General features: G+C 50.0%; 1 protein-coding gene across 4 annotated transcripts in view; it reads left to right on the forward strand.

Annotated features, from left to right (window-relative positions):
- The first annotated feature begins 4,526 nt into the window (after nt 1-4,526).
- PXK (PX domain containing serine/threonine kinase like) overlaps nt 4,527-22,727 on the forward strand; it is a 99,043-nt gene continuing 80,842 nt past the window's right edge. For all 4 annotated transcript variants that reach the window (XM_062201175.1, XM_062201173.1, XM_062201176.1 and 1 more), the window contains exon 1: nt 4,527-4,655. In XM_062201175.1, coding sequence (XP_062057159.1) covers nt 4,554-4,655 — 102 coding nt within the window. In that variant the 5' untranslated portion in view covers nt 4,527-4,553. The remainder of the gene's footprint in view (nt 4,656-22,727) is intronic.

Here is a 22,727-nt window from a genome sequence, read left to right on the forward strand (position 1 = left end):
GGTCTCCCACGTGGGTGCAGGGGCCCAAGGACTTGAGCCATCTATCCACTGCTTTCCCAGGCCATAGCAGAGAGCTGGACTGGAAGTGGTGCAGCCGGGACTCGAACCAGCACTCGTGGGATGCTGGCGCTGCAGGTGGCAGCTTTAACCCACTGCAGCACAGCACTGGCCCCTTCTCTTCAGTTTTATAACAACAGCTTTTTGCCTGCTTCTTGCATCTAATAGTCTGCTGTTTTTCCTTCTCCTGGCATCCCCACTCCCTAGCCTGACTGCCTGCTTCTCTCTGCCTGTCTCCAGCCCTACACCTTTCTCCCACCATCCCTATCCCTCAGGATGCTTTTTTTTAAAGTTCCAGAGATCGAGTTAGAACTCCCATCCGCTGGTTTACTCCACAAGTACCCAGAGTGGCCAGAGCTGTGACGTCAATCCAGGTCTCCAGCATGAGTGGCAGGGGCCCAGTTACTCAGAGCATCACCTGCCTCTCCCAGGGTGTACATTATACGGAACTGGAGTTGGGGACTCGAACCTAAACGCTGAAGCAGATGTCCTAACCCTTAGGAGGCCACGTGAACATGCCCTCCTCCCCAACTATTTGTTACTCGTGTTTCTCTCCCTGGCGTGGCAGAGCGCAGGCTGGAAGTGTGTGTTAGTGGCCGCTGTAGTCCCAGAGCGGCTCTCCACAGTCATCAAGGCTCAGAGACGCTTGTTCTCTGGGCACCGTTCCTACCTTCTTGTCAGGAGAAGGCGGAACTCCGCACGGGAAGGAGGCTGTGAACAGGCTTCCTTTTCCAACCTCCTGCTAAGCATCTGCCCAGTCTCTCACACCCCCTGCTCTGCCGGTGCCCTCCGCGTGACTATTGTGCCCAGAGCTCCCGAAAGCCTCTGGACTGCCCTGTCACTCTGCACCCACATTGTATTTTCCACCTGTTTATTTGGCTAAGCAGTTTGATAGCAGGTGACATCCGTCATGGTTTTTTTTTTTTTAGGATTTATTTATTTGAGTGTCAGAGAGTGCAACAGAGATCTTTCACCCTCTGATTCACTTCCCAGATTTATTTATTTATTTTAAAGTTAGAGTTACACAGAAGGAAAGAGAGAGAGAGAAAGTCTTCCATCCACCGGTTCACTCCCCACTTGGCCACAACAGCTGGGGCTGGGCCAGGCCAAAGCCAGGAGCCAGGAGCTTAATCCGGGTCTCCCATGTGGGTGAGAGGGGTCCAAGTCCTTGGGTCATCTGCTGCTGCTTTCCCATGCCATTAGCAGGGAGCTGGATCAGAAGTGGAGCAGGCAGTACACGAACAGGTGCCCAAATAGGATGCCAGTGTCACAGGTGGCTCTGCCGACTACGCTGTGATGCCACCACCATCTTCTGCTTTAACTTCTGACACCGTGGCATCTAGACCATGCCCAGTAAGGGGCTGGCTGAAAGAAGAACTGGAATGTTCCCTCTCCCTTCCTTGCTCTCCAAGCTCGCTCAAGCCTCACCTCTCCTGAAAACTGCCCCAATCGTGTGCTGTAACTACAGTTCCTCACTTCTCCCTTGGCCTCCCCTGGTGGCTGGGGCCGGGGTTCCAGGACTTGGAGCACAGTTTCTGTAACAATCTTACTCCTAAGGAGTGATTGGAGGAAAACTCTGCTTATTTTCCAGGTTTTCCTCTTCAGGGCCTAGGACATCAACAGTCCTCAAGGAGTCCTGAGAGTACTGCTATCACTGTTTTGACGGAAACACACAGGGAGAGGGTCACCTGCCAATCCTACAATCTTAAAGGAGAAGAATGATCTGGGAATAGTACACAAAATGCCATCTTCAGAGTGTGTGAAATTACTTAGACTGTGGACAAGTTGGGGCTTTTTTTTAAACTGAAGCATTGGATTGTGTGTTTGCACAAATAACAGTGACAGTGGCATTAAGTCCTGGTTGGTTGGATACAGAGAAGCCTTCCTCTTGACGCCCAGAAATTGGTCTCCTGAACCAGGGCCTCATCGGAGCACTAGACTTTATTATTATTATTTTTCATCATTATACAAATAAAATTTGAGAAGCATTTTGAAAAATACAAAAAAGCCTAAAAAAGAAGTCCTGATTTTGCTTTCTTGGTCCAGCAGTTTAGGTGCTTCTTGGGATGTCCACATCCCATAGTGCAGTGCCTGGGTTTGAGTCCCAGCTCCACTTCGAGCTGCAGCTTCCTCCTCCCTGGGAAGAAGCAGGTGATGGCTTAAGTACCTGGGTGCCTGTCGCTCCTGGGAGGCCTGGCTTGATTCAGTCTCCTGGCTGCACCCTGGCCCAACCTTAGCTGTTGTGGGCATTTGGGGAGTGGACCAGCAGATGAAATATGTGTGTGTGTGTGTGTGTCTTTCTGCCTTTAAGAAACAAATTTTAAGAGATTAAGGAGTTTCCTTCCAGTGTTTCTCCTATACATGTACTGTGACCATACTATTACATCAACAGCTTTCCCCACATCTTAAATAGTGGTAACTTGATTTTAAGCATTGTAAAAAATTTCCTGATTGTATCACAATCTGTCTAATCCCCTATTGTTAGAAAACTACCTTTGCATGCTATATCTGCAACATGCCCTCCTGTAGGCAAAACTACTGAGTCACAGGGAGAGCAGTCTCAAAGCCTTTGATGTGCATTGGCGAATTCCTGCTCCCAGCGCCAGGCCTGTGACATTGTCCGTGCTCAGCCAATGCAGAAGGAACGAATGCTGCCCCAAAAGCTTGGGCCAGTTTAAACCCCGCACCAGCAGTGAGCGGAGCATTGTCTCGGTTGGCCCACGGCAGATGAAAATAGTGATGAAAGCAGGATTTGGGGATTTGGGTTTCTGTGCTTTGGGCAATGAAATAACCCATTTTCCTTACAAAGATGGAAATAACACGTGTAGGGCTGAATCCTCACGTGCCAATCTCCTCTCTTCACACCTCCTTCCAGTGGGTGTTGGCCCTTGAAGCCAGGCTGTCGCTTCATAGCCACTTGGCCACTCAGGGTTGCACAACAGCCCCCATTAGGCTTGAGCTCTGGAGAGGGGACCCCATAGATAGAATCTAGGCCTTTACCACGATGTCAGATTTGGGTGGCCATGGCAAGAGTACCAAGCAACCTCATCTGGAATGTAGAAATCCAGTGGAAGCAAATTTAAGAGTTGGAAGCCTTCAGTTCTGTGAGCTGTTGGGGAAGGAGGAAACAACTATTCTTTGAGCATTTATTGTGTGCGGACCAAGCCCCCTTGCTGCCCACCACATTCCCCTCTTGGCTTTCCATACAGATATTCTCTCCATTTGGCACACAGGGAGCTGGGGCTCAGAGAGGCTGAATAGCTAACTCAGAGTCACACAGCAGGTGACGCCCGAGCCCTGGGGCTCATGGTCATGATGGCAGGTCTAACCTTCCCCACCATCCCGGCATGCTGTCCTAGACGGGGGCAGTGGGAGTGGCATTTCTACATGGGTGTTGGGGGTCCTAGATAGGGGCAGTGGGAGTGGAATTTCTACATGGGTGTGTTGGGTGGGGGGCAGAGGGATGAAGGTAGTACTTGGATTGCGGCCTTGGGTTCAGGCAGGCTGTGGGGCAGATTAGGACTGAAAAGCGGATCCCAGTGTTTTTTGGTGCTGGGCTGAGGTTCTTGGCAGCCAGCGGAGTAGGACTGAAGACTGCAAACTCTTAGGGATTTGGTTGAAAGTTCTGGGGCCTACAGGTCTGTAGGCTGACCAGAGAGCTGGGCCAAATGTAGAGGCTGGGAGCCTCCGCACCTGTTCTTAGGGTACCCAGTTCTTAGTGCTTGGGTCTCCTTCCACTGGGGGGCCCAATTCTGTGGGCCCAGCTTTTAGGTTCTGGGTCAGAGGAGCCATTCTTCCAGGCCCCTGAAAACCTGAATCCGAGGGATTTTTAAAGAAAGTCTAAGGTTTAGAGTTAAGACTGAGGGTCCATTCTGAAGTTAGTTTTTCTGAGTCTTGGTGTCCAGTCCTGGGGGTGGGAGCTTGGGGGAGAGGCTCAGTTCTAAGGGTCTCAAGGTCTTCCCGTCCCAGAGCGTAAACGCCCAACTCTGATAGGCTTGGTTTCAGAAAGCTCAGGGTCCGAAGGTTGAAGGTTCGTGGAACCCCGGGCTCAGGTGGCGGCTTCCCGGGATTCCTGGTGGTGATGGCTTAGCGTGGAGTGTTCCCGAGTCGAAGCCCAGCGCCAAGAGTACCGGATCTGCCGCACGGCCGCGAGGAGCTGGGAGGCTCGAGTCCAAGGCAACGACACTGTGTGCCGCTGGCAGCAGCCGTTCTGCACGTGGGTGGGTAAAGTCCAGTCGGGCGGCCGGGGGCGGCGGTTCGGCGCTAGGACCGCGCGGGCAGCGGCGGCGGCGCGTGTTGACAGCGGCGGCGGCGGCGGCGGCGGCGGCGCTAGGACCCCGCGGGCCGGGCGGGCGGCGGCGGCGGCGGCGCGTGGGGCGGCGCGTGTTGACAGCGGCGGCGGCGGCGGTGCAGCGGCGCGGGCGGCGGGAGTCGGCGCCTCCGGTTCCTGCCCCGCGTCCCGAGGCGCCGGCGGCCGGGCGTCCCGGCGTCCCGGCATGGCCTTCATGGAGAAGCCGCCGGCCGGCAAGGTGCTGCTGGACGACACGGTGCCGCTGACAGCCGCCATCGAGGCGAGCCAGAGCCTGCAGTCCCACACGGTGCGTCGCCGGGCGGGCAGGGGATGGGCGGCCCTGGCCGCGGAGGCCGTGGCGTGGCCGCGGGCCCGGGAGGCCGCTGAGGCCCTGAGGGGAGAGTCCACGTTGGATTCCCGGGCCCACCTCGCACTAGTCCCGCGGTGGGGAGTGGGTGCTCAGGACCCTCCCGCCCACTTCCACCCGGCGCCTGCCTTCTCCGGGGGCCTCTGGAGTGTCCCCGCCTGCCGCCGGGGGTTCTCCGAGGAGGGGTGAGGGTGTGCCGGCCGGGTTGAAGTAGGACTTGAGAGGCTGCTTGCTGGGACGGCGGAGCGAGCGTGGCAGGGCCGGGCAGCCCCTCTGCCGGGCCAGCTCTCGGCCGGGGGTCGTGCGGCGGCAGGTGCCCCAGCGAGCCCCTTCCCGCCTCCCACCGGCTCCGCCGTGTGCGCCGCGGTGGCTGTCGCCGGCGGTTGAGATCCCCCGGAGTGGCATCCTCGTAGTAAACGCCGGCGGAGTTCCTTTCGGGGACACGGACCGCCTTTTATGGGGCTTTAACCCCGTGGTGGTTTTCACCCGCCTCTGCCTCTCTTTTTCTGTCCTTCCTATTCTGTTTTCTGAGAGGCGCACACACTACACTATACATTATAATGTACAAGCAGTAAACCCCCCACCCCACCCCGGGGCACCGGCAGAAGCCTTGGCGCACTTTGGGGAAGTGATGAATGGGAGCGAGAGGGTTCCTCGCATTGTGGCGCCCGGGCAGGCTCAGAGGCTGTTTGTTGACCGTGGCCGTGTGTTTGGGGGTTCATCATCTGGCGACCGAGCGCCCACAATAGCCTTCTGTTTCTCTTTTTGTTCAGGCTCCTCTGGTGTTCAAAGAGACCTTTTATTCTCTTGGATTAAAGTGGGACTTTTTTGAACCCCAGTTTCCTCTTCCGACAGCCGTGCTTTGTGGGGCTTGGCTTGTTTCAAGTGTTCATTTCCAGTGCGGAAAACGATTACCTCTTCTAAAAAAAATGCCTTTTATTTCCCTGTGTCTATCTTCAGTCCTACTCTGTAGACGTGTGAGAGTACCTTCAGGACAGAATCTGTTGAACTTGTAGTTAGCATGGAATGGCCTGTTGGGTAAGGGTTAAATTGAGGGCACAGAATCATTCTGCTCTTAAGTTAGATTTTTTTACTTGACTGTTGGCAAGTAAATCTTAAAACTTTCAGGGAACACAGCTGAGTCTTTTAGGTTTATTTTGCACTGAAAGCAAGGAGATAGATGCTCATAAATGCTCACAGGCCACTTCCTCCAGGAAGTATTCCCCAGTAGCCACTGCCCCAGGCCATGTGCTTACTCCCCCCCCCACCTTAACCTTGATAAATTTATTTTGTAATTCTATTGAATATTTATTTACTTGAAATAATAAATCTTCTATTGAAGAGTTATTTATTTGAAATGCAAAGTGACACAGTGACAGGGAAAGAGATCTGTTCACTGGTTCACTCCCCAAATGCCTGCAACAGCCTGGGCTGGTCTGGGCTGAGGCCAGGAGCCAGGAACTCCTTCCGGATCTCTCACATGGGTGGCAGGGACCCTCCATTTGCTGCCTCCCATGCACCTTAGCAGGAACCCGGATCAGAAGCAGAGCCTACCAGGATTTGATCCGGCTCCAGTATGGGCTGCCAACATCACAAGCTGCAGCCCACTGTGCCACGTGCCTGCCGCTGTAATTACTTCTTCTCTTCCTGACCACCAGGCCGTGAAAGGAGGGGTGCTTCTTGTTCACTTTGGGGTCCCAGTCCCTGGTATCCTGATAGGATTTCATGTGTGTTTATTGAATAAATCAACAGGCTACAATCTTGCTTGGCCTCGTTTTGTGTAGAATGGCAATTGTGAGTTTTGGAGCAACACAGCGTCTGGGGTGCTAACTTAGGGGTCAGAGCTTCAGCAAGGAGGTGAAAAATCTCACAGGGTACCATTTTTATATCTGAACTACTCTCAGAAATGAAATAGTCTGGGGGCAGAAAATGGCAGTTCTTATAACGATGACTGAACACAAAAGATGATGACTCACAGGAGACCAATAGATGCAGATGTGGAGGGATAAAAAAAATGTAGCATTGTCTTGCATAATATTTTGACTGTTCTGTGTTCTTGTCATTTTAGCTATAAAGTTTGAGAAATATTGCATCAGCTCCGCATTTCATTGAGGAAATCATAGGCTGATGTGGACTTTTGGCCTCTTAGTGTCTTATGAGTAAGTCCTTTTAAAACTAGAGCTATTGGAAATTATCTTGGAAAGTAGTTGTCAAGAGTGGCTTAACAGGCTAATCCTCCGTCTTGCGGCGCCGGCATACTGGGTTCTAGTCCCGGTCTGGGCGCCGGAATCTATCCCGGTTGCCCCTCTTCCAGGTCAGCTCTCTGCTATGGCCCGGGAAGGCAGTGGAGGATGGCCCAAGTGCTTGGGCCCTGCACCTGCATGGGAGACCTGGCTCCTGGCTTCGGATCAGCGCGGTGCGCCGGCCGCAGCGGCCATTGGAGTGTGAACCAACGGCAAAAAGGAAGACCTTTCTGTCTGTCTCTCTCACTGTCCACTCTGCCTGTCAAAAAAAAAAAAAAGAGTGGCACGTTGAAGAGCAAGGCTCTGCTCTTTGTGGGGGAGCCTGAAGATGGATTTCCAGCTTGTGATCTGAAGGGAGCCTTGTCCCAGAGGTCACGGGTCCCAAAGGTCAGAGGTGTTCCTCCCTGGGAAGCCCTCACTGCCCCAGGAGTTCCTCCTGGACTGTGGAAAGACAAATGGAGGGAATGTGCTTACACAGGAGCAGACAGCCTTTGAGCCGGAAAAGGTGAGACCTTAACACAGACCTGGGCTGACACTCGCTAGTCATGTGACATTGGCTGGGCAAGTCACTCACTGTCTTTTTAATGTTCAGTTTTGTGAGCTGTAAATAGAGGTAATAAATGCCAGCATGGCCTGCCTCCCACGGTTGTTGGGAAGATCAGCCGAATTCATCTTTCCAAAGTGTTTGTCAAGTGCATTCCTTTTTGTCTCTTCACCCGACAGTCCATGTGCATAGGGTTAGACCCGTGCAGGTGTGTTATTGAAGTAAACCCACTTCCGTGCAGGGTTCCTATCATTTATTGGGATGGTTTAGCCTCGAGAAGCAGAGTGTGTAGTGGAACATTTTCAGGTCCATCTAATTTCGGATCTGTGAGCTTGGGAAGGGAAAAATCTGCAGACTGAAAGATGCAGACGCCAGAAGGCAGAGGGGGACACAAGTCACCACCAGAAAGGGACGTAGTGTTTGGAGAGCAGCTGGCAGAAAGGACGCGTGTGGGGCCTTGATTCAGTGCATGACTGTGGTTTGAATGATTTTGTTTTCATTTTTACGGAGCACAATGAATTTAGCTTCAGGAAACAGACCAGGCCTCTATTGCAAGGAGATGAAGCTTCCATAAAACCAGAGAAGCCAGTACTTCGGGATGTGATACTCTCAGCAGGAGGTCAGAAGTAGGGGAAAGATTCCCCAAACAAAGGGGGCTTTGGCAAAACGTCACATGGGGAGTTTGGGAGGACAAAGAGAGGGCAAGAGAAGCAGAAGTTCTTGGCTACACGAAAGGGAAAACTTACCAGACCTAAAACTGCATACCTCGCTGAAAGTGAACTTTTGGAGAGGGTGATCCAGGGTGCACATCTGAGTTTTGCGGGTGGGTACGCTGTGGTGTGATAGGGTTTCATTTCAGCTTTCTCCTCTCCCATTGGGCATCTCTGAGGACCCTGTGGATCAGGGCCCGTTTACCCTGCGTTTGGTGCATTTTGTTCTTGAGAAACAAAAGATAATTTTAGTGATATTTGAGGCATAACAACATTTTTAAAAAAATCTGTGGAACAGATATCACACATTAAATTCTTTACTGAAAATGGATCTCTCCTTGAACTTGGGATTTTTTGAAACTGCATTCCTGCATGGTTTGTTTACTCAATAACACTCATTTGTTCAACAAGAATATCTTGAGTGCGTGCTGTGTGGAGGCACGCACTGGCGATAGGACCCAGAACCAGACAGCTCCTGTTTTCATGGGGTTTTTGTTCTGTGGGATTCTGAGGTCTTGGGTTTTCCAGGATGTATGCAAGTCACCCACGGCCTGTACCCACATACGTGGGACCTGTCACAGAGGTGGGCCTGGAGTTCCTTTTCTGGCTTGGCTGATTGTCAGTGGCCTCCTTTTTTTCTGATTGTCTTTTTTTTTTTTTGACAGGCAGAGTGGACAGTGAGAGAGAGAGAAAGGTCTTCCTTTTGCCGTTGGTTCACCCTCCAATGGCCGCCGCGGTAGCGCGCTGCGGCCGGCGCACCATGCTGATCCAATGGCAGGAGCCAGGTGCTTCTCCTGGTCTCCCATGGGGTGCAGGGCCCAAGGACTTGGGCCATCCTCCACTGCACTCCCTGGCCACAGCAGAGAGCTGGCCTGGAAGAGGGGCAACCGGGACAGGATCGGTGCCCCGACCGGGACTAGAACTCGGTGTGCCGGCGCCGCAAGGCGGAGGATTAGCCTAGTGAGCCGCGGTGCTGGCCCCTGATTGTCTTTTAAACTTCCTGAATCACCAGAATACCTATTTAGATGTGGTGCCAATAGAGGTGACATCATTGCCTTCAGAGGCGGCACTATTTTTTTTTTAGTTTCATCATCTTCTTTCACTTGTTTCTTTTTCATTAAGTCCTTTTTTTCCCCCCCAAATAAACCTTTTATTTAAGGAATACAAACTTCACGCGTTTCATAAGTACAATTTTAGGAATATAGTGATTCTTCCCATTATACCCGCTCTCCCACTCCTCCTCCTCTTCCCTCTCCCAATCCCAGTCCCATTCTCCGCTAAGATCCATTTTCAATTAACTTTAAACACAGAAGACCAACTCTATATTTAAGTAAAGAGTTCAACAGTTTGCACACACCCACACCCACACGCACACATACAATCATACACACACCCCTGCGGAACATTTTTTTTTTTTTTTAAACTTAACTATTTGAGAGGCAGACACAGGGAGACAGAGTTCCTCAGTGGTTCACTCTCCAAATACATGCAACTTTCCAGCTTGGGCTGGGACAAAGTTGGGAGCCAGGAACTCAATTCAGGTCTCCCATGGGGGTGGCAGGAATCCTGTAACCATCGCCTCTTCCTCCCAGTTTGCAGTGGCGGGAAGCTGCAGTCAGGAGCCAGGGCTGGAAATTCAACCCAGGCACCCTGTTCTGGGAGACAGGCATATTAACTGCTAGGCCAAACACTTGCTCCTCTCCTCAGACTTGAATTTTTTTTTTTAAGTGTTTTTTTTTTTTTTTTGAAAGGCAGAACAACAGAGACAGACATAGATTTTCCATCCACTGGTTCACTCCCCAAATGGCTACAGCAGCCAAGGCTTGGCCAAGCCCAAGCCAGGGCCCAGGAACTCTATCCTGGTGTCCCACATGGGTGGTAGGGGTCTAAGTGCCTGGGCCATGTTCCACTGCCTTCCCAAGTGCATTAGCAGAGTGCTGGATCAGAAGCAGAGTTAGCAATATAGGACGCCAGAGTCGCATGTGGCAGCTTAACCCACTGTGCCACCAACACCAGCCCCCAGGCTTGGCATTTTTAGTAATCTAGTACTTGATTCCAGAATCTATATCTGGGCTCTCTTTTGGGATGCTATTTGGAAGTTTCTGTAGAATTCCAAGTTTTATTGAATACTTTAAAAATTTCTGTGAAGATGTTTGCAGAGACAAAGGGAGTCTGATGGTTAACTTGGCAGCATTTGCACATATTGTAAGGTATTAATAGCGATTATTTCTGGGACTCTAATCACTTGTCTTGTACTTGATTATGTGTTTTTCTCCACTTGTCCTAGAAACCTGTGATGAATGCAATCAGAAAAGTCTGAGTTGGAAGCTTTTAGAGACTGGTAATTAGCTCATTAGAGACTCTTAAGTGATCTTTCTTTTGAAGAAAACTTTGTGCAGCCTAATTCAGGGGCTGCTGATACTCAGTCACCCTATAGCACCTGTTTTGAGCCTTATCCCATGGGAAAGTTTGTCGCGGCAGGCATGCAGATAAGAACCTAGCTATAGTTACCAGGAGGAAATGTCGGATTCCCAGATTGAAGTTTATTTCATGTGAGAAGGGTCTAAAGATAGTTACATCCAGAACTAGCCACCCCTTAGTCTCAGCTCCCCAATGGATTGCCATCTCAAGACAGAGCATATTGATCCAAGGTTTAAGTGGGCTCATTTGGAGCAAGGAAAACACATCCTCTGTTGACCCCTGTAGGCAGGAAGTGTTTCCCCTGCAACCTGCTGGAGGTTTGGGGGCAGCTTCATTTGGAATGGACGTGCAGTATGTTCCATCTTCACATTCTGAGAGAGAGAGAACTGGACCTGAAGGTTATTTTAGAACTTGTAAAAGCTTAAGTATTTGAGGGATATCAGGGTGAATAATAGACTGTTCCCATTGTTTTTTCCCTTAACCTGGAAGTCACTTGTGTCAGTGATTGGCTTTACAAACAGCATGCACATAGTGGGAGAAATTAAAATGTGACTCCTCTTTGGGGGCAGTGGCAGTGGCCCTTGCTTGGCAGTTTGAAACTGTTGAGTCAGGATTGAGGGACAAGCGCCTTATCTTGGGTAATTACCTGGAACCTCAGGAGGGGAAGTGTGTGTGCACATCGATCATTCAGCCTCCAGCCGACCTTGATGACAACGGGTCTTTGGGAAAGTGGCCATTTCTAGCTGTGGAGTAAGTGACAGAGTATTCCCTTCTGCTTAGGAACAAGAGTATAGTTGAAGGCAAAAGGGTATTCCATTGCCATTGTTGTCTTCAGATCATCGAATAGTTATTTCTAGGTGGCTAAGAGGTCACTCTCCTGTTCGTTAATGCAATCACGTTGGTCTGTGGACCCCGTCGCAGAATAACAGGAGTTTTCCTGGAAAGCTGTGTTTTGTTGGTTTTGTTTTATATAAATCTATATATAAATCACATGCCGTACACTTCACCCATTTCACGTATACAGTTCAGTGGCTCTTAGTGTTTTGCAGAGCTGTGTCTCCATCACCACAGTCAGTTTTAGAACCTTTTCATTACCCCAAAAAGCAGCTCGGTGTTGCTGAGCCGTCACCCTGGAAAGTTTTCTAGCACTGGAGTATATCCTAACTCAGAGTATATTGTAAGCACAAAGTCTTCAGCTCTTGGGGCCAACTCCTTTCACAGTCTCCATCGACGCCTGTACACGTGTCTGTAACACCTCTGAGCGCCTCCTCGTAGGCTGTGTACCACTCTCTGGGAGCATTTTCAAATGATCACCATGGAGAAGGACTTACTTGAGTTGGTGAGCCTTCTCTGCACTACCACAACCCCCCTGCTTTCAGAAAACCGTCTGTTTAGAAACAACAGATGGATATGTCTTATAGATATGAAAATGTCACTTTGGGTTGCAGCGTCCACAGTGCATTTAGGTTCATGCGACACAGTGACTTATGAGAGTGGCGCAGGGGAAGGGCAGAGGGCTGTCTGTGTGCCAGCAAGCAGAGTGCCTGCCCCAGCTCTGCTTCTGCCTGCTTGACATGGCACTCCTATTTGTAATACTTAAACCAAGGCTGCGCACATTGCTCTGACATGGCTCATCAGAAGCAGGCGAGCTCTCATTAACTCAGCTGAAGCTATTCTGGTGGTGGGGGCAGTCCTGGATCTAAATATGTCTGAGAACCACCTGTGGAGGTGGAAAGGGAAAGTGGTCTTGTTCATTCAGCACCTTCTTTGAGGCTGCCCTACCTCAGGTGACGGGTGATTCCCTGGTGGGGTCAGTACACTTTGCATCATAGCCCTACATACCCCCCTCCCCACTGCCTTTGCAGAAGCAGAGGGAAATGAAACTGGAAGGGAACCTGCTCATACCAGACCTCCAGTGTCTGGCCAAGGGTCTAGATGGCCAACACGATGGCTGGGGCCCAGCAGTGCCTGCGGAATGGCTGGACCATTACTGGCCGTGCTTGGGCTTCCCTGCGCTTGTTTACCCCGAAGATGCTCCTGGAGCGCCAGCTCTCTGATGGGAGCTGTGGTCTGCTCTAGGGGGGCAGCAGGGGGCACTCCCTGCTCTGGGCACACAGGGTGCACCTCTGCCCCTTCCCACTCCTTACACGCTAGGGGCATGGGTCGCTGGTTCTGCCTCTGCGCAGGTCTTTCTCTGACTCTTTGAGGTTTGTTTCTTTTACTACAAACCCAGCGTTTCTTGTCCACATATTGCTGTTTTGGTTCCGCTGCAAACTAGAATGTTTCCTGACATTTGGTAAGCATTTGTTGAATCATTGTATTTTTTGAGTGCGCGTAGTCATTGGAGGCACAGGAAACCCTTCCTGTGCCTTGCTCTGTTTCCCATCTTACCTGCCAAGCTGGATGTGATTTCTCTTCCTCCCTCTGAAATTCCCACAGAGTAGATCTGTCCCCGAAGCACAAGCGTTTTACATACATGCTATTTCTTACTACCCTACTTTCTATTTTTACTCGCCTCCCCTGCCTACACACAGAGATGAAACTGAATAACTGAGGAGACAGTGCTGTAATGATTGTCGACAGGTTGCTTCATCTGCCCAGCCTCCGTTTCTCCATCTGTAAAGTGGGGGCGCTCAGAGTATGTTAGGGCTGCTGCGAGGATTAACTTAGCTCCCACACACGGTGTGTTCAGAGCAGAGTCCTGTACAGAAGTGCCAGCTGCTGGGTTCTTGCTTACTACCTTTGCCTGCCCGGGACTTTTTTTGGCACTCAAGTTTGTTGAATGGAAAAAGAAGAATTACTTATTTAAGAGTTGGTCTCGCTGTCAGCCATGGCTGCTTTGCTAATAAATGGCCAAAAAAGGTCAATAACCTCTCAAAGAGCACCATTTTCCACTGTTTTTTCCCTTTCGCCTCTGGAGGAACATATTTTGAAAGCCAGGCCCTGGAGGGCTCAGCCCAGGGTCTCTACCCCATCCGCCCAGGAGCAGAGCTGGTTGTTGGTGGTCAAAGGTGGCAGTGGAGGCCAGTGGGAAGGCTGCAGGCCCAGCCTGTGACCCAGTCCCTCAGCCACGAGGCTGGGCTAGCCACTAGCAAATGGCCACTTCAGTTCTTCCTCTGCTTGCTCAACTTGGGGGAGTTCCAACATAGGTGCACACACATTTGACCCCTGGAACATTAATAGGCTCTTCTAAAGAGTCTTCTAGGTGCCAGGCACTGTGCTGGGTGCTAACGTAAAGAGATGAGTGAAGCAAGGAGCTTCGACCCTGGTGGAAGTAGCAGAGGCATAAACCAAATATACAGTCAAGTGTCGAGAGGGCCCGTCTGCCTGGGAGAGTGGGCAGCTGTGAGAGTCCGGTCTCTCCTGGGGCTTAGGCACTAGGAGAGGCTCAGCGAGGAGCCAACATTTTAGAGCTAATGCTCTAAATAAGCACTCCCCAGCCCCAGCCATTTATAACTTGCACGTGGTGATATTGAGTGGTTAAAAACCTCCTCTGGAAGTGACTTTAGATTAAAAATAATGTGCTCAGATCAGCGTATTATGAAAAATTATATGAATCCTTGGGATCTGAATTATACTGGATATTTAAATATTAGAGATGAAAATTGTGATGAGATGAAAAGGATTTAAAGCACTGAGAGGGAGCATCTTCATACAGTTTGTAGAATCTTTACAATGTTCTCACCTGTTTGTCTTTTTAAACTCTGTTTATTTTTATTTATTTGAAAGGGAGACAGAGAAAGAGATCTTCCATCCACTGTTTCATTCTCCCAAATGCCTGTAACAGCTTGGGCTGGGCCAGGCCACAGCCAGCAGCCTGGAGCTCCCATGTGAGTGGCAGAGACCCACGGTGTGCATCAGCTGGAATGTGGAATCAGAAGCAAAGCCAGAACTTGAACCCAGGCACTTTTTTTTATATATAGATGTATTTTATTTATTTGAAAGAGTTACAGAGAGAGGGAGAGCTAAAGCGAGAGTGAGACGTTCTCCATCTACTGGTTCACTCCCCAAATGACTGCAAAGGCCAGAGCTGCACCTATCCGAAGCCAGGAGCCAGGAGCTTTCTCCAGGTCTCCCACATGGGCGCAGTGGCCCAAGGACTTGGGCCATCCTCCACTGCTTTCCCAGGCCATAGCAGGGAGCTGAATCAGAAGTGGAGCAGCCAGGACTCGAACCAGTGCCCATGTGGGATGCCAGTCCTGCAGGCCTGCAGCTTTAACCCACTGCACCACAGAGCCAGCCCAGAACCCAGGGACTGTAATTTGGAGTACAGGCATCCCAAGCAGCATCTTCACTGTTGAGCCAAATTCTGCCCTTCACTCTTCTCTTACTTTTGGCGTTGGGATTCCGTGAGCCTATAGTTAGCTAGTGGTTTATTGTGGGTATAAATGAAACCATGTATAACTAAGAACAAAATCAATTAAAACACCATGTAGTGATCAAAACTAATATAGCAGCCGGCACTGCGGCTCACTTGGCTAATCCTCCTGCGACGCCAGCACCCCAGGTTCTAGTCCCAGGTGGGGCACCAGATTCTATCCCGGTTGCTCCTCTTCCAGTCCAGCTCTCTGCTGTGGCCCGGGAAGGCAGTGGAGGATGGCCCAGGTGCTTGGGCCCTGCACCTGCATGGGAGACCAGGAGGAAGTGCCTGGCTCCCGGCACCGGCCGCAGTGGCCATTTGGGGGTGAACTAACGGAAGGAAGACCTTTGTCTCTGTCTCTCTCTCTCTCTCACTGTCTAACTCTGCCTGTCAAAAAACAAAAAACAAAAAAACAAAAAAAAAAAACTAATACAGCAACTGAGTTAGGAATACACCTGTGATATCCAGACCCTCACTCATGCTTCCCCCGAGCACTTTTGGAGGCTTCTGCTCTATTCTGAGTTAAAAGTAGAAAATGTTGAAATTGTCATTTTATTGGCAGAGTTTTTAAAAAGTAGAAATAGACACAGAAGCCTTAATTTGCTTTTAACAAATCTGAAATCACTTTGAAACCTCTGGTCATTCATTTTTTTTTTTCTTAAGATTTATTTATTTGGCCGGCGCCGTGTCTCAACAGGCTAATCCTCCGCCTTGCGGGGCCTGCACACTGGGTTCTAGTCCCGGTCAGGGCGCCGGATTCTGTCCTGGTTGCCCCTCTTCCAGGCCAGCTCTCTGCTGTGGCCCGGGAGTGCAGTGGAGGATGGCCCAAGTGCTTGGGCCCTGCACCCCATAGGAGACCAGGATAAGCACCTGGCTCCTGCCTTTGGATCAGCGCGGTGCGCCGGCCGCAGTGGCCATTGGAGGGTGAGCCAATGGCAAAGGAAGACCTTTCTCTCTGTCTCTCTCTCTCACTGTACACTCTGCCTGTCAAAAAAAAAAAAAAAAAAAAAAAAAAAGATTTATTTATTTGAAAGTCGCAGAGAGGCAGAGGCAGAAGCAGAGAGAGAGAGAGAGAAAGTAAGTCTTCCACCTGCTGTTAACTCCCCAAATGGCTGGAGTGCTACAGCTGGGCCCATCTGCAACCAGAAGCCTGGAACTTCTTCCAGGTCTTCTACATGGGTGTTGGGCCATCTTCCGTTGCCTTCCCAGACGATAGCAGAGAGCTATGGGATGCCAGGACTGCAGGCATTGACTTTACCCACTACACAAAATCGCTGGGCCTCGTTCATACTTTTCTAAACTGTGCCTAACTCATCACAAGGACCCCAGTTTTAAAAACCAAAGCACAGGCTGGCGCTGCGGCTCAATAGGCTAATCTTCCACCTGCAGCGCCGGCACACCGTATTCTAGTCCCGGTTGGGGCGCCGGATTCTGTCCCGGTTGCCCCTATTCCAGGCCAGCTCTCTGCTATGGCCCGGGAAGGCAGTGGAGGATGGCCCAAGTGCTTGGGCCCTGCACCCGCATGGGAGACCAGGAGAGGCGCCTGGCTCCTGACTTTGGATCAGCGCGGTGCGCCGGCCGCAGCAGCCATTGGAGGGTGAACCAACGGCAAAGGAAGACCTTTCTCTCTGTCTCTTTCTCTCACTGTCCACTCTGCCTGTCAAAAAATACAAATAAAAAAATTAAAAAAAATTTTAAAAAAGCACAATTGCCTATGTTCTCTGAGGCTAAGATTGTGTTTGCAGGCTCAGAAGTTTATTGGTTCACTCAGCAGACACTACTGTGAGTATGCCCAGGTCCCTGGCATGTTCCAGACACTTGGGGTGCAGGTCTAAGCAAGATAGACTTGGTCCCTGCCTTCGTTTATTTCTTCGTTCCCAAAGCTTTTATTTTGGGACAGTCTGATGCGGAGTACCAAATGCAAAAAGGAGAATAGAACCAGTTGTGTTGTGTCTTGGTGGCCAGGCTAAAGGATCTGCTCAGCAGTGAGGAGACTTGAGTGGACGCATGGCACAGGAAAGTGGGGTGGTTTTTTTAAAAAAGATATATTTATTGGCTTATTTGAAAGGCAAAGTGTCAGAAGAAGAGATAGAAAAATAGATTGTCTGTCTACTGGTTCACTCTTCAAATGGCTGCAATAGCCCCTGGCCAGGCCAGGTCAAAACCAGGAGCCAGGAACTCCATCCAGGTCTCCCAAGTGGGTAGCAGAGACCCAAGTACTTGGGCGGTCTTCTGATGCTTTCCAGGCACATTAGCAGGAAGCTGAGTTGGAAGCAGAGCATCTGGGACTCAAACTGGCACTCCAGTATGGGATGCCAGCATCACAGGTGCCAGCTTCACCCACTGTGCCACAGTGCTAACCCCGAGAGTAGGGTTTTAGGGAGCTTAATTGCTGCCTGTAGAGTGGAGTGCGGAGGGTAGAGGATGGGGACAGGAGAGGGCGATACTGGGCAATGGCATTAGAAAGGCTGCATCTCAGGTCTGTGGGTGGGAGGAACACAACAGGGGAAAAGTCCGCCAGGATGCGATCATGAAGGATGCAGGCAGCAGAGAGGATCAGAGAAATGGTGCGAGGTAAACGAGGGGTAGCAGGCCTCCTACGGAAGTTGGGCAGTCTAAGTTTGGCTTTGGACATTTTCAGAGTACTGAGAAGGGAGTGGTACTTGCCATCACAGCTAACGTCATCAGAGCACCTAGCGTGTGTGAAGCCCTGTACTGAGTACCTTATGTAATGATTGAATTCTCATTGTTGCTTTGGCAGCTTTCTTAGAGTATAATTTATAGACAGTAATCACTTTTAAGAATACTGGTTGATAAATTTTGGCAAATAGCGCTGGCGCCGTGGCTCACTTGGTTAATCCTCTACCTGTGGCGCCGGCATGCCATATGGGCACTGGGTTCTAGTCCCGGTTGCTCCTCTTCCAGTCCAGCTCTCTGCTATGGCCGGGGAGGGCAGTGGAGAATGGCCCAAGTGCTTGGGCCCCTGTACCTGCATGGGTGACCAGGAAGAAGCACCTGGCTGCTGTCTTCGGATCGGCACAGCGCGCCGGCCGTAGCAGCCATTTAGGGGGTGAACCAACGGAAGGAAGACCTTTCTCTCTGTCTCTCTCTCACTGTCTAACTGCCTGTCAGATTAAAAAAAAATTTTTTTGGCAAATATTTATATGCCCACACGCCCAGTGTGTAACACTTTCATCACTCCAAGTATTTCCTTGGTGCCCCTTTGCAGTCAGTACCCTCCTTCTAGACCCAGGCAACCGCTGATGTGCTTCCTGTGAAAAGCATCTCGTCTTTTCCAGAATGGCATCTATAAATGGAATCTTAGAGGATGCCATCTTTTGTGTCTGGCTTCTTTGACTTAGCGAAAGCTGTGAGGTTCTCCCATTGCAGGTTTCTTTTCGTTGCTGAGCAGTGTTCTGCAGGAGGGTGCACCAGTTGGGAGCTGTTTGGATTGTTTGCAGTTTGGGGCTGTTATGAGCGCAGCTGCCACCAACATTTGGGCGAAGTCTTTGTGTCGACACAATATTTCCATTTCTCCGGAGTAAATGCCTAGGAATGGAATTGTTGGGTGATGTGCTAAATGTGTATTTAACTTTATAAGAAATTGCCAAAATATTCTGGATTTTTATTTGGTCCTCATCATTCTAGTTCTATTTGTTATTATCCTCATTCTGCAGCTGAAGATAATGAGAAACAGAGAAAGAAAGTCACTTGCTCCAGGCCGAAGGGCAGAGTGAAGGTTTGTGTGATGCCTGTGAGCTTTGAGTGACAGCTGTGTGAGTTGAGAGCCCTCCCCAAGCTGATCTGTTACCAGGGCCCTCAGGAGTGGACCTGTTTGATGGCTGCACTAAGCATAGGCCTAGAGGAGGATGAGGTTAGAGGTATTAACCTCCATGCACAGAACCAGACAATGATTTGGGTCATTTTCTCCATTCTTTATGCCGACTGCCTAAGAATAGTTAATTTATTATACATAGTGGAGGCCTTAGGGCAACACCCTCTGATGGAGATACAATGTAAATCATGTGTGTAATTTTTCATTTCCTAGTAGCCTCATTCAAAAAGTAAAAAGAAACAGGATAAATTTTTTTTTTAAAGATTTATTTTATATTTGAAAGAGTTACAGAAAGAGGTAGAGACAGAGAGAGAGGTCTTCTATCCGCTGGTTCACTCCCCAGATGGCCACAATGGCTGGAGCTGCGCTGATCTGAAGCCAGGAGCCAGGAGCCTCTTCCAGGTCTCCCACGCGGGTGCAGGGACCCAAGGACTTGGGCCATCTTCTACTGCTATCCCAGGCCATAGCAGAGAGCTGGATCGAAAGAGGAGCAGCCAGGACTAGAACCGGCGCCCATATGGGATTCCAGTGCTTCAGGCCAGGGCTTTAACCTGCTGCACCACAGCGCTGGTCCCAGGATGAATTATTTTAAATAATGTATTCTACTTAACCCGGTATATCCAAAATATTGTCATTTCAAGATGTAATCAATTAAAATTATCAATTTATCTTACATTCCTTTTGTCATATACTTTTTTTTTTGGTGAATTTTTTGTGTTTTAAATATTTATTTATTTATTTGAAAGTCAGAGTTAAAGAGGAAGAGACAGAGAAAGATCTTCTATCTGTTGGTTCACTCCCCAGATGGCTGCAACAGCCAGGGCTGTGCCAGGCTGAAGCCAGTGAGCCAGAAGCTTTTTCCAGGTCTACCACGTGGCTGGCAGGAGCCCAAGCACTTGGGCCATCTTCACCTGCTTTTCCTAGGCTATTAGTAGGGTGCTAGACTGGCATTGGAGCTGTTGGGACATGAACTGGTACCCATATAGGAAGCTGGCATTGCAGGCAGTGGCTTAACCTGCTACATCACAATGCTCGCTCTTGTCATATACTTTTTGAAATCTGTTGTGTATTTTACAATTATAACACATCTCAATTTAGACTAGCTACATTTCAGGAGTTCAATAGCTACTTATTACTTGTGGCTACTATACTGGACAATGCAGACAGAGACATTAAAAACCATAATACCCAAATGTATTGTTAGGGAAAGAGACCCATGTTGTATTTAATGGAAAAATACTGTGTAGTATTTTTTTGCTTTCATAAATGTCAGTTTATACCTATAGTCTCTAACCATACTCATTGCCCAGTACTGTGGCTACTAGATCACTTTGAATTAATAAAATTAAAAATTCAACTACGCTTCATGAGCTCAGTAGTCCCATGTGCATTGTGGCTGCCATATTGGATGTCAGACCTAGCTCACCGCTCCCTTCCAGGTACAGAATGTTTGAGGAAGATTGAGCAAGAAGGGAGGGCCTGTTAGCCCTGTGGCCAGCAGGGTCCAGTGACCAGAGAGTCCTAGAACCTCTCTGGTTCTCTGGAAGGAAGCCCGTTGGGGAGTTTAATAGGAGCACAGTGTGGAAACAAAGCAGCCTTCGCCAGGGACACTGTTCCTGTTTATACAACTGAAATTAACTGTCATTCAAATTGCTGAGTACCCCATAAACCTGATACCTACTCTAGGCATGTTCTTAAAAAAATGCTGCTTTTTGCTGCTTCTGAATCTGCCTAATGTTTGTGGTGGGGTTTGTTTGACATAATGGGCAGAAAATACTGTTCCTGTTTGTCTGCAGCTTCTGTGCGGTACACAGATTACATTCAGCCCCAGCAGTTTGTGCCCTATGGTGTAGGCTGTGGGCCGTGAGGTACAGCGCTAGTGAAGGCAGGCCTTAGTGGCCAGGGGGGTTTTCCGAGGGCTCTATTGCTATAGTAACTCCTATTCGTCACCCAGGCCTGGGTTCTTGTCCTCTCTGCCCCTACCTTCTCAGCTTCCTCCTGACCTGGTAGACCAGTTCTGCTTGCTCTGCTGACCTTTCTTCAATCAAAATGAGACCACAGGGCCGGTGCTGTGGAGTAGTGGGTAAAGCTGCCACCTGCAGTGCCGGCATCTCATATGGGTGCTGGTTCAAGTCCTGGCTGCTTCACTTCTGATCCAGCTGTCTGCTATGGCCTGAGAAAGTAGTAGAGGATGGCCCAAATCCTTGGACCCTGTACCCGTGTGGGAGACCTGGAAGAAGCTCCTGGCTCCTGGCTTCATATTGGCACAGTTCTGACCGATGCGGCCAACTGGGGAGTGAACCAGTAGATGGAAGACCTCTCTCTCGCTTGCTCACTCGCTCGCTTTGCCTCTCCTTCTCTCTCTGTGTAACTCCTACGTTCAAATAAATAAATCAATCTTAAAAAAAAAAAAAAAAAAAAAAAAGGGACTGGCGCCGTGGCTCACTTGGTTAATCCTCCACCTGCGGCACCGGCATCCCATATGGGTGCCGGTTCTGTCCCGGTTGCCCCTCTTCCAGTCCAGCTCTCTGCTGTGGCCGGGGAGGGCAGTGGAGGATGACCCAAGTACTTGGGCCCCTGTACTTGCATGGGAGACCAGGAAGAAGCACATGGCTCCTGGCTTCTGATCGGTGCAGGGCCAGCTGTAGCAGCCATTTGGGGAGTGAATCAATGGAAGAAAGACCTTTCTCTCTCTCCCTCTCTCTCTGTCTCTCTCTCACTCTCACTCTCTCACTGTCTATAACTCTGCCTGTCCAAAAAAAAAAAAAAAAAAAAGAGAGACCACGTATGGTGTGAAAGCATTCCGCACACAGCCAATGGATGTAAGGACCTCCGTGGCCCTGGGTCATCCTTTACCCTCTCTGAGCCTCGGCATTCTTGTTGTAAAAGTGAGTTCGTGACACCTCTCTGTGAGCATTGCTGGGAGATCAAATGAGCCAAGGCAGGGCCAGCACTGTGGTGCGGTAGGTTAATCCTCCGCCTGCGGTGCCAGCATCCCGTCTGTGCTTTGGTTTGAGTCCTATCTGCTCCACTTCTGATCCAGTTCCCTGCTATGTCCTGGGAAAGTGGTAGAAGATGGCCCAAGTCCTTGGGCCCCTGCCCCCTCATGGGAGACCTGGAGGAAGCTCCTGGCTCCTGGCTTTGGATCAGCACAGCTCCTACTGTTGCAGCCATCTGGGGAATGAGCCAGCGGATAGAAGACTTTTCTCTTTGTGTCTCTTTCTCACTGTCTGTAACTCTACTTCTCAAATAAATAAAATCTTTAAAAAAAAAAAAAAAAAAAAGAAAGAAAGAAATGTGCCGAGGCACAGAGGCAGAGAACACGTGCCCTGGAGGCGGCAGCCTTTGCCTCTGCCTTGAGGAGATGCCCAGCTGCAAGGCATGCTCAGAAGGTGCAGTTTAGCATGTGGCTTTGCATGAAACTGGAGCTAGTGTCAGGAGGACAGAGTTACGGTTTCAGGCTGGGGAGAGGAGCCCTCCATTAGCGTTAGGAAACAACACTATGGGTCGGTGAAACCCACAGGACTCCTCTGGCTTGGCTTCAGCCCCTAGTCTCAGGCTTCTTTCCCGTCAAGTGCATTCCCAGCCCTGATGCAAGTAGAATTTAACTTACTATCTATCTATCTTATCTATCTATCTATCTATCTTATCTATCTATCTATCTATATATCTATCTATCTATCTATTTGACAGGTAGAGTTAGACAGTGAGAGAGAGAGAGACAGAGAGAAAGGTCAACCTTCCGTTGGTTCACCCCTCAAATGGCCACTGCAGCCGGAGCTACGCCAATCCGAAGCCAGGAGCCAGGAGCTTCCTCCTGGTCTCCCATGCGGGTGCAGGACCCAAGCACTTGGGCCATCTTCCACTGCCTTCCCGGGCCACAGCAGAGAGCTGGACTG

Source organism: Lepus europaeus, chromosome 9 (genome assembly GCF_033115175.1).
Source record: "Lepus europaeus isolate LE1 chromosome 9, mLepTim1.pri, whole genome shotgun sequence".
In the NCBI taxonomy this organism is placed as follows: Eukaryota; Metazoa; Chordata; class Mammalia; order Lagomorpha; family Leporidae; genus Lepus; species Lepus europaeus.